General features: G+C 36.0%; 1 protein-coding gene across 1 annotated transcript in view; it reads right to left on the reverse strand.

Annotated features, from left to right (window-relative positions):
• Window positions 1-3711: 3711 nt before the first annotated feature.
• The window catches only part of LOC124720213 (leucine-rich repeat serine/threonine-protein kinase 1), a 150417-nt gene continuing 141688 nt past the window's right edge, over window positions 3712-12440 (reverse strand). Inside the window, exons 40-43 of the mRNA XM_047245563.1 lie at window positions 8623-8877; window positions 8288-8487; window positions 7683-7816; window positions 3712-7289 (exon numbers count right to left, since the gene is read on the reverse strand). Coding sequence (XP_047101519.1) covers window positions 6912-7289; window positions 7683-7816; window positions 8288-8487; window positions 8623-8877 — 967 coding nt within the window. The 3' untranslated portion in view covers window positions 3712-6911. The remainder of the gene's footprint in view (window positions 7290-7682; window positions 7817-8287; window positions 8488-8622; window positions 8878-12440) is intronic.

A 12440-nucleotide genomic window follows, 5' to 3' on the forward strand; every position in this document is an offset into this window, starting at 1 on the left:
AGAGAATGTGATAAGTTCTACAGCATTATTTCAGTGGCACAAGGTGGTGCACAAAAAATTGGCCCAAGTACTAGACTGCCCAATGTCGCCCACCAATCGTCATCTATTGTTTTGAAGTTGTTGTTTGCATTAGCTTATTTGTTATTTCTTTACTGCCTAATTATTACATATTTATCTATTCTGCTCATAGTGGTCAACAGATCATGCACAACTGGTGAGCAGTCTGTACTTGGAGTTGGTTTTTCATGTGCCACCTTGTATTATTTCACTGTGATCAGCCACAGAATGCTACAGCCGGCTAAATGAGAGGTTTTGCAGAATCATGGAAATTCCTTCTATGAGTGCGTGAGAATTCTGTAATGAATAAAAACTCTGTACTCCAGGGGAGAGGCAAGTGCCCCCTCTTGGCATCTTTCATTGTTCTGTCACCTATGCTCCTAATCTTCAATTTTTCATAAGAACCATATACCATGCACATATGAACGAACGGTGAACGAGTAAAAATGAACAGTTCCCAAAAAAGAGCGATCACCAGTGAACTAGTTCCCAAGGATGAATGAGTTTGCCCATCTCTATTGCATACTGCTATAGCAATTTCAGAACTATTTAATGATAAACTTTATCTGCCTTCAGCTCAGTACACTCTTTGGTGGAAATTTTGGAAAACAGTGGTTGTATGCATTACTTCATAAATTATACAACCTGTCATAAGTATCTTCAGACTGAAAACAGGTCATTATCAGCCTTAATTTACAGTAAGAGTGTTCACGAGAAATGATTAAAAAATATATCAACTTCATGAGATTCATGGCATAAGTTTTCACATATTATGAACCTAATAAATATCTTGACCTAACTTGTCAGCACATTAGAGGGGCATGTCAGGAAAAGAGCTGGCAATTCAGATAAAAATTTGGACAGTAAACTCATTTCCAGAATTGAAAATCACATGAGACAGGTGGCTTAGCATTCTCTGACATTAGTGTGAAGATGGTGATGCTTCTGACTGATAGAATAAGCCACAGATGTCCAAACTACTGCACAACAGAAGAGCTACAAAAGATGACCAGGAATATTAGTATAGAAAGGGCTACAGGAAAGGAGAAGTAATAATATACACAAAAAGCAATGTCAAGTCTCGACCTAAGCTACTAACAAGAATGGCGCTACATATTTCTTTGACCTCTGTGCCACATTTCTGAATGTGTGCAAACCATGAATACGAAATGAATGAAACTTTACCAAGGAGTTGTATGGGGTATTAATAAGATTTGTTGCAATATTTGGAGTAAATATTTCAGTGTTAATTTTTTATATTAGGTAGAGCTGACCATTTGAATGTACAACATTGATGTTTATTTTGGGTACTCCTAACAATGACCAGAGGACTTTCTGCAACTGACTCCATCAACTTGCTTTTACATCCAGCTGTAATTAATTTAATACCAATGACTTATAATTCAAACTTTTTAAATAAATTTATACAAGCCCATAATACATTTTTTGTCTCATTATGATGATGATGTTCAGTTTGTAGGGCACTTAAACGCGCGGACATCGGCACCAGTACCAATTTCCAATTTTTTCACAGTCCAATTTTTACACAGCCCAATAGAGCCACTGTTACGACTGATGATGATGATGATGATGAAATGGTGAGGACAACACAAACACCCGGTCCCTGAGCAGAGAAAATCCGCAATCTGTCTGGGAATCGAACCCGGGACCCTGTGACCCAGAGGCAGCAACGCTAGCCACTAGACCACAAGCTGCGCCCTTTGGTCTGATTATGATTTTATAAACATAATTGAATGAAATATTCAACGACAGTTAGGTTTGGAAAGATCAATGATATGCCAGATAATTTACATAAAATTTTCAGAAAGAAAGAAAGATGAATTTTAGCATTTAATGTTCTGTCAACAATGACATTAATAGAGGTGGAGCACAAGCCTCTACTTGACAGGAAATCTATCGCTGCATGGTACACCACATGCATGACTGGATGCTTACTTCTACAAAAGAAAACATTTGGAAATAGATACTCCATACATGTTTAAAATACCATTCACAAAGTCCTTGTTGTCTTCTGCTGTATGGAGTCTTGAAAAACATTTATTTCGAACATCCAATAAAGCTTCCCTTTTAGATCTTCCTGTTGAATTCACTGTATGGCCAAAACTTGTACCACATATCACTTCTTTATTTCACCTTCGCACCAAATATCTTAGGAAATTTAGTTTTTGGTGTAAATCCAGTGACATTTCTATGGCGAGCATTAACAGAATTTCTCACCACACCGAGTGTAACATGCATAAACAAATACCACTAGTCGAATTATAAAGGAAATGCCGTAGCAGGATATAAGCTCCTGTTGTTGAAGAAAGTACATCAGAAACTACATATGCCTGTGCAGCTGTACACAGATCTCGGTGGGTTTGTAGAGGAGGTCCTATTTTTTGTTTTGGATGCTATCAGCTCTACTTGAGTATTTAAAGCTTTTAATTTATAAATGAGATCATTCTGAACTTTTTTGTGTAAGATGTGGCTACAGTGTCAAAAAGGAAAGTTCAAATGGATTATCATATCTTCCTTATCATAGTGCAATTTTGATGCCTTGTTTACTCCTTGGCATTGACTTAAATAACTTCTGGAGACTTTGGCACAGACAAGACATCCTGTAGAATTTGTCTTATAGCAGAGGATTAGGATAAATGACCGTGTGCCTTTTATGCCTTGTAAACAGAGCAAGAATTCAGACTGATTTGAAAAAGTATGCCCTGTGATTTCTTGGTCTGTGCAAATCTTTATTATAGGGAAGTTCATACACAACAAGCCTTTGTTCTAAATGTAAGAAATCTGGCAGACATGACACAGAAAACATGTAAGGTTGGTTTTTCGTTCAATCACCTACTTTGCCTCTGTGGACACTTTCTAATCATTGAAGTTAACACGCATTTCGAATTTTTAAATGAAACTTCTTTGCAAATGGTGCAATGGTGTCCATATCTTGTGCATTTGATCTCCAAAAAATGATTTCATAGTTAAGGATTGAATTATGGAATTTTCTGATGATGTTTCTGCTTGATTAATACTGTACTGTTATTCCTGCTGTTGTACTATCCTGTATTTGCTTTACCAACCATCCCATCCTATTCTCTACCAAGCTATCAACCTTCCATCCCACAGTTCAGTTCTGCAGTCAGCACATATGGTATGGTTCATTCAATCATTCAGACATCATCATCTATAAATCGCATAACGAAGGAATGTGGATAAAGTTAAGTTATATGTTAATAGGCAAAGCAGCTGCTGCAGGCTACTGCTATAAAATATACTAACAACAAACACTGATAATTATTGGAATTACTTCTGCATTGAAACTTTCTGGCAGATCAAAACTTATGGTGAACCAAGAGTCGAACCTGTGACTTTTCCCCTTCATGGACAAGTGCTCTACAGAATAAACTATCCAAGAATGACTCATGATCCGCTCTCACAGTTTTACTTCCCCCAGTACCTCTCTATGTCTGCATTACTTTATATCTGTAGATTTATATTAGGAGAGGAAGTGTTACTCAGGAAAGGTCACTGCTACTTCAAAAATATTAGTGAAAATTTTTCTTCAATAAAGATTATGTTGACAGGTAAACAACAGTTGGAAACATGAACAATTTATTGCTTACTATAAGCACAAACAATATGTACATCATTATTTACATTAATTAACAACAGTTTACAACAGGTAAAATAATGAGATCACTTTACATCAACAACAAAGGAACCACTTTCTCAAAAATTGCTTCCTCATTTTTTTCTGTAAACAATTCATATAAAATTATTTCCTCTTATCTGATACAGTTTTCTGAAGTATTACAAACAGATGTGCAATCACTATGCCATGAAAATATGTTCCATTCAAACATATATTTGGATGTCAGTGCTGCTTTTAATACTTTACATTTACGGGATTCACTGAGTAACTGAAATGACTAGAAATACAGACTTTAGAAATTCTTCAGTAATTTGCACAACCATATACAGACTTACAAATGTTACAGCAGGATTACTGTCAACAACAACAGTACTGCTTCAAGCTTCTCTTATAAATTAAGTCTATAACATAAATACAAAATGTTCAAATTGTTACAAACACAGTAATCATCGCACCACAAGAATCTAAAAAAAGCTGTGAAGTCAACTTTTCTAGTATATTTCATTGGACTGAAGTTTTGGGCCAACATATTTTTTTTTACAGCTGTATAGGTATCACAGCATTTAAAGAAAATATTAATACTTTTAACACACATAAAAATTGCTACAAATGGACAGTAAAAATCCTCTGCTGAGGTAAACAGCACGTGGTGAGTCTTTAGAAATGCTTGCATTGAAATCTGTTCTGAGGGGGAAGCTTTTCATTTAAATGCTCTCAAAATATTTTCCCCATTCAAGATAAAGGAACCTAGTGTTAAGAAATTATGCATTGGTACTTGATTCAAATACTACTGCTAAGCCTTAATTATAAATGAGCTATCATGAACAAAAAATTGTATGAATACAGTAACAATATAATTAAAGCTCTACAAATAAGAATGTATTTTTGTTGTAAACAGTTTAAATGTCAGTGGCAATAAACTCAAGTAATTCCCTACCAAAAAAAATTCTACAGATGCATCGTAATGAGAGAGAGAGAGAGTGTTATTTTATGGTAGCTACTTTCAAACTGTAGATTTAGGAAGTCAGTAACAAAATAACATTACCTTTCAGAATGTGCTACTGAAACTATTAAGCTGTGATTTCTGAAATCTTATTTCAAAATGTGCTAAATTAACAACTAAAGTGTCACCCATTTTAATGAGTGCAGATTGTTGGGATATTTAATGCACTCTGTGTGCGTCTATTCCTTATCACATTTTGTAGTAATTATGAAACTGCCTGACGAGTGTTAAATGTCTGTTACATATGCCTTCAGTTTTGTATTTACTTCATATGTGCTTCATAAGAAATTTAATTAAAACATACGCAAAAAGATGGCAAACAGTACTTATTATTGAAAATTAGCATATGAAAAAGAGGGGAGCATATGTAATGCAGTAGGCAAGTGAGCTGAGATAATGAGAAAGCCACATTGTTTTTTGTTTGCTTACAGTAGCCATTCAAAATGAGGATTTCAAGCTCATTTTTATAACTGAACATCTTGTCAAATAAGAAATTTGATTCTTAGTAACAAAAAATCTGAAAGCTGCTGATATTTATTGCAAAATTTGTGCCGTAAGTGGACTGAATATGATGAAACAGGTGATGATGACGATGACAATGGAAGTGACTGTCCACTTGTAAGCAACAACAAACTGGTACAAAAAAACTGACAAAAATTTGTGAACAAATTTCACAATTTCCGAAATGTTAAAGCACTTTCCACAGAGTTCTTGAAGTGTTTTACATGAAGTTGTGCTAAATATTTCGGGTACTGCAAGTTCTGTACTTGTTCTGTTCCAGAAATCTTAAGTGAAAGAATTTTATGCACAGAAGATGAAGTTTACAAGATTTTTCTACTAAATTTGCTTTAGCTAAGCCATTATTTTATTTATAGCCTAACAGAAGTTACTTTCCAGGAAGTCCTCACCAAAGTCAGAAGATTCCTGCTTTAAAAAGCATACAACCTGTTTCAAATGTGCAGAGGATGTTGCAGAAGGCATATATAAATTTTAATAACTGATCTCACAACAAAAGTAAAAACCAGAATTATACAACTGTGGGAAATTGTTGCAGACAGATGTTCACGTCATGTACCAATCTGCACTATCCCCACCTTCCTTTTCAATGACCGTATTAATTTTTAATTTACATTTACATTATCTGCTTGTCAGAAAACAGGAAGACTGCAATCATTATGTTTCATCGTAACAGTTCCACCATTCTGGGGCGGTCGAAGGATATAATCAGATGATAAACGGTATATAGAGTATCACAAGTAGTGTACCAAATAGTATGGCTTTGCAGTTTTCTGCAATGTTAAAATATGCTTTGTGTTAAAAGCATGAATGAACTGAATGTTATAAAAGAAATTTAACTGACAGTTTGATGAGATTCCTGCAATTCTGCATTACATTCTGAGAAAAGTTAAAAAAATAATTTTTTAATATTTACACATATGTATACTACTCATTTGTTCAAGCAGAACAGAATAAGATATATAACTTTTTTTTTTAAAAAAAAAGCTTATAAAGTTTCACACTTTTTAAGATATAGTCAGTTTTCATACATTTGTATATGCATGGCAATTTTCAGACAAGTACACTAGAAACAAAGTAAGACTCATATTGTTAAATGCTTGTGTTCCAGAACAAGCTGAAACTGTTGCTGAATTATTTCATAAGTGAAAAATATGCAGTTATGAAAATATATTCAAATACCTGGAGAAGTATTACAATAAGTATACTGAACCCAGAAAATGGTGAGCAGTGAGAAAACTTCCCATTTCTCCTTTCTATGCACTGACAACCAATTAGTTGCGGTACCTGACAAGTATTAATGCTGCAAAGCAGCAGAACTTAAATACAAGGAATCCGCATCTGAATATTTAAACAAACAAAAATAAATGAACTTTTCACACCATTACTACATTTTTTTCCTCAAAACATCGCAAGTATAAGGCAAGCAGTCAAGCGAGGCACTGGCACAATAATATCAACTGAAGATTTCAGTGCACAATCATTTCTTATTAATAAATCCATTTATTTTTACTGATAAGAATAAGAAAAGAAACTCAATGTCTGCGTGTCAATAAATTTCACTATATGATTACTTCAAGATCACTTGATTTTTCACTCTGAGCAGGTGAGGTCGTTAATTTGTGCTATAGTTATGAGGTAATTGAAATATACCCCAAGAAATGACAATAAGAGATTCTAAGCAGCTGCCCAATTTTCTGTTCGCCACAGAATTATATACATATTTTGGTTACGTGCATCGGCGGGTACACTTGTAGGACTCTGTATTGAAGGTGTGACAACAGTATCAGTGTATCGCGAAATTAAGCTGCGGTAACCTTTTCCTACAGAAGCAACCAGTGGATATGAAATTTTTCCAGTATTGCAGTCCTCTGTTGTATTTCTGAAACCAGTAATATCAGCAGAAAGTCTCACTAAAGGTATGATGGCTCTCACTTCTTCCTCATAAGGCCGAAACACGGTAATTGGGCGCATTGTTGACAGTTCTGCGACAACAATACATCCCCATGTTGTACCAATGTACAACTCACTGTTTAATATGGCTAAACTTGTTACCTGTAACAAATAAAGTTCATAACATACATAAACACCTATCCTATGTCTGAAAAAGTTAAGTAACAAAAACAGGATCTTTCTTTCAGAAGTCAAGAGAGGACAAATATTAATATTGAAGCAATAAGCTAACAACAAATGCCTAGAAAAACTCATTATAGCATGTGACAAGAAGGCTAACTATGAAGACAATTGAAAGTAGTGGACAGGAAAATGCAGCCCTGCTTATGAAATGAGACTGGAGGATTCTTCTTCTTCTTCTTCTTCTTCTCCTCCTCCTCCTCCTCCTCCTCCTAATGCTGCTTGATGACTCAATGTGATAACATTTTCTGATCTCTTTCACTATCGTCCTGGGAAGTTCTGATTAATATATTTTGAAATATTAAAATAATTTACCTGACACTTTCCTGGGCTCAGGTGTTCCTCAATACTGATAGATTTCAAACTTTCGGAGCAAGGAACCAGCTTAGAACAGTCCAGTTTATTGACAATGGTGTGAGATGCTGTTTCCCATTGATATACAACACACCCTAAGTTACAGAAGAATACATAAAATTGTTAATTATGGATTTTAAGTTAGTAACTTATATGTGCTGAGATAATACAAAATCATAAAATCATGCCTGTAATCAGATACATAAAAATCTACTCACCAAGTGGTGGCAGGAAAACACATAAAAGAAGGTTATACAACTGCAAGCTTTCTGAGTCCGAAACATTCTCTCTTATCCCATCTGGTATGTCTCCCCTGACCAGCAGTTCTACATAACTTTTCTGAAATTACCCCTTTTCCTAAATCTCTCCAGTCCTTCTCCTTCATCCGTCTTCCTACCCCTTCAACCATTCTGCCAGAAGAAGGAGCCACTGGCTCCGAAGGTTGCAATAGTATAATCTCCTTTTATGTGTGTGTTTTCCTGCTGCTGCTTGGTGAGTAGATTTTTATCTACCCGAATACATTATACTGTCAAAAATTGATTATTTTCATTTTTATATAGTCATACCTGGGTACACGTAAGAGCAAACAACAACTTCTTCATTGTCATAATATATTGGAACATGGGTAGAAATAAGATTTAATACATTAACATTTTCAATCACAGGTTCATAATGGTTTATAATTTTGTGGGCCATTACAATATTGTCTCGGATTGTGTATATTGAAATACTTCCTTGAGATTCTCCACACCACAGTTCACACTCTCTGAAAGAAAACCAGTATGGGACATTACTTTTCATGGTTACAAAATACAGCAAACTGATTCATAATCACAGTAATATTATCAGTTAAAGTGAAAATGTGTCATTATATGTGATTAGTTAGAAAGCTAGTACTTACATGCCATTATCCCTAAAAACAGCAGTAACTGAATGTAATGCTGTGCTGCTTCCCAACTCAGTCATAACAAAGCTTCCTTCTCCCATAGTGGGAGATGTAGGCAACATATCACTGCGAACCAGAAATAGCCTGCCATTGCTAAGTCCAATAGCGACCCTTTGGAGTTCTGGAAGAGGTACCAGGCTGCAGACAGCTGCAGGTTTTGGTGCATCTGGGTCAAGTGCATAACTGAAGAGCTTGCAACAGTCACTCCCCCTAAATTGGTTGTAACAAAATAAATAGAATCAAGACTTGTCTCCTGGAGCTACATGCACAATACAAAAGAACAACATGAAGTGACATTCCATTACTTTAAAACAACATTATTTTTGTACACTTGGGCATGTAGGTGCTGTTTCTTTGTTACAGAATCTCCAGTTTAATTACACTAACATTTCTGAAAAATGTAACATGAATATATATGCAACTGAAATGTACTTTTATCTCACAGGTTTTGAGGGTACTGGTGTGTGGTATCTGTAAGTGGTTGTTCTTTGGAGGGCGACAGTACCCAGTGGCACAGAGAGTTGCAAGTAGAAGCAGTTGTTGAGAGGCTGTGGAAGGTGTAGGCTGCGTGAGCCAAAGGTGGTTGCGTAGCAAAGGATTTATCTCTGTGTTTAATAGTAGTGGCACACAGTTTGAATAATAGTGTGTTTATGTTCGTGCAATGTGATAAAGGAAATAAGTTAAATTTTATCAGTTCTTAATGCAGCTCCATCAGTTAGTACCACACCATGGAATTTCATTACATTTAACAATGAACGAAGTCTCGATATACACAGTCAACTACAACAAAAGGATTGTAACATAATAATCATTAATTAACCCATATAATCTCCCAAGAACAAGGGAGCTTATAAGGTTGTATAAATGATTGACACAAATGAATTACAAAATTGTACATGATCTCTGACTTTGCAAATTAGAGGGTCTGGATATGTCCTAGAGGACTCTTTCTCTCTCTGATTTATATGTGAGCTCACACAGTATGAGCAGTGGCAGTTTGAAGATGGTAAGAAATAAATTGTCAATGAATCATGTACCAGAGATTTTTGATGGGTGACACATCATACAAACACACACTGCCTGGGAAGCAGTGGTACTCATTCATTAAAGATAGTTCAACCATTATTCACCATATGTAGTCAAGGATAGTTTTCCTGAAATATAGGATGTTGAGTTCTTTGAAGGAGGGATAGAATTTTGAGCTCCAAAATTTTGTCAGTGCAGTGATTTTTGTTCAGAATCCCCTTAGTGCATTGAAGTAAAAATTATACAAGGGGTTTTCAATATGCAATGCAACAGCTTTTTCCTAGGCCAATTTACGATGAAAAAATGTTGAATTTGTTCCGGGGACATTGTGGAATATTCCTGCTTCAGCCCCCAAAGTTTCATGAAGTTCTCAGATGTGGCAGCACTATATGTAGCCTTCAAAATGGCATCTATAACAGAGGTGTGTTCCCATCAGAGAGCTATCATTGAGTTTCTTTTGGTGGAAAACCACAGCGTCATAGACCTTTGCAGGTGCCTGAAGAACATCTACAAAGACCTGGCAGTGAACAAAAGCACGGCAAGTCATTGGACGCTGTGACCATCGCAACAAAGTGTGCGAACCTGTCCAATCTCCCACATGGCATCTGGTTGCACGCAACTGTGACTCCATCACAAAAATGCAAACAATCCTGTTCTTCTCCATAACAATGCAAGGACTCTCAAGTCTGTGCACCTGAAAAGAACTCACAAAACTTCACGGGACTGTTCTTCCTCATGCACCCTACAGCCCGGATCTCACACCTTCCAACTTCCATCTTTGTGATACATATTGAAGAGCAAGACACCTCACATAACTAGCAAGGCGCTAACATTGTTCATTTTGCTTCACAGTTCCTCAGTGACTTAGCTTAGCATAGCATTGAATTTTCCATAAACACAAAAGAAGGTACTCTTGGGTTTATCCCACCAGTCAGTTCATTTCATTACAGACAGCACTCTGAATCACTTATCACTGTGAACTGTTCTATATATTCTTCAAAGCAGGATTCATTAGGACCATTCTTTCTACACACTGCACTTGAGACAAATATTATGGCTAGTCCAGTGGTAGCATCATCAAGAATAAAATAATACAAATGATTTTGTGCCTTTTGATAGTCATCACAGAATCTGAAAAATGCAGCAGTGTTACTAAATATTGTGGTAGGAACACTGTAGGAATAAAAATTACATCCAGTGGTCTTAATTTAATCTTAGTCAGGCACAAGAGAGGCAAAAAACAAATTGAGCTCATGCAAAACTGAGCTTGCCCTTTTCTCGCATAATATTATGGAAACCATGGATGTAGGGCAACAGGCAGATTTCATATTTCTACATTTCTGGCAAACATTTGACACAGTGCCCCACTGCAGCCTGTTACCTAAGGTATCAGAATATTGGATAAGTTCTCAGGTATGCAAGTGGCTTTAAGACTTTTTAAGTAATGCAATCCATTACACCATTACACTGTCCTGGGTGGCGAGTGTTAATCAGAGACACAGGTATTGCCAAAAGTGGCCTATGAAAGTGTTCATCATCACAAAAATACAAACATACCTTCTCTTTCCCACAACAATGCAAGGACTCACAGAAGTCTGTGCACCTGAGAGGAGCTGGTCATGTTACCTATTATGGTAGGTGAGTCTGCTGCTAAGCAGCTGGCAAGTGTGCCACTGTCAGACAACACTATTAAATCAAATACTCAATATGACTGATGACATTAATGATCCATTGGTTGAAAACCTCAAATGTAATGGTGATTCCATTATTCAGCTGAATGAAGACACAATAATGCCTATCTAATCTGTTACATGGTGGATGAAACAAGACAATAAATTTCACAAAGATCAAAGATCTTCTTTTTTGCATGAATATAACTCGTGGAACAAATGCAACAGGCCTCTTTGAAATATCACACACTTTTGTGGACCACAATACATAAATTAGGAAAATTGTGTACGTATGAGTACAGATGGAGGTCACAGCATGGGAGGCCGTTATATCAGATTGCAAGCACTCATCAGTAACAAGACTCCTCATGCCATCTGTACACACTGTTTTATTCACGAAGAAGTAGTGATGTCGAAGTGCATGAGCCCTTGACGTTCATCCTACAATCAGTGAATTAACTTCATTAAATGTCAGCCACTTAAGTTGAGATGTTTTCATCAGATGTGTGTCGCCCATTTCCTTAATTTATTAATTGGCTTTCACATAAGAATATTTTGAAAAGCAAGTATGAACTCAGGAATGACTTTTATCTTTGTCTTGTTCAAGAGGAACTCTTGCATACTAAGAAGTTAGTAGAATGGTGACTACATTTTGTTGCTGGTGTACCTTTGAGAAACCACCGAAAATCCATTCATTGACTGTATCTCTTCAAGGTAGTAAGACCAACATTCTGCAACTATCAGACCAATTCACAGCCTTCAGAAAGAAACAAGTATTGTGAAAAGAAAGAAACAAGTATTGTGAAACAGGAAATTGAATGATTAATATACAAAGGATGATTTCATTACAAATCGTCAAAGATGATTGAGCAGGGTAAATATATCAGTTTGAGATAAGGGATCCTGGTCCAGAAATGACAGAGTTGTAAGTTATAAGCAAAAATCAATCTGAGATCTCTAACAATGGAACTCCTCTACTCCAAGCTCTTTGCTTTCCAAATTTTGGGAGTACTTAGTATGGGCTGTAACAGGAAAAATGCCCAGTAATATGGGTAACTTCTTCAGTAGAAGAGATAT

The sequence above is a fragment of the Schistocerca piceifrons genome, chromosome 1 (genome assembly GCF_021461385.2).
Source record: "Schistocerca piceifrons isolate TAMUIC-IGC-003096 chromosome 1, iqSchPice1.1, whole genome shotgun sequence".
NCBI lineage: Eukaryota > Metazoa > Arthropoda > Insecta > Orthoptera > Acrididae > Schistocerca > Schistocerca piceifrons.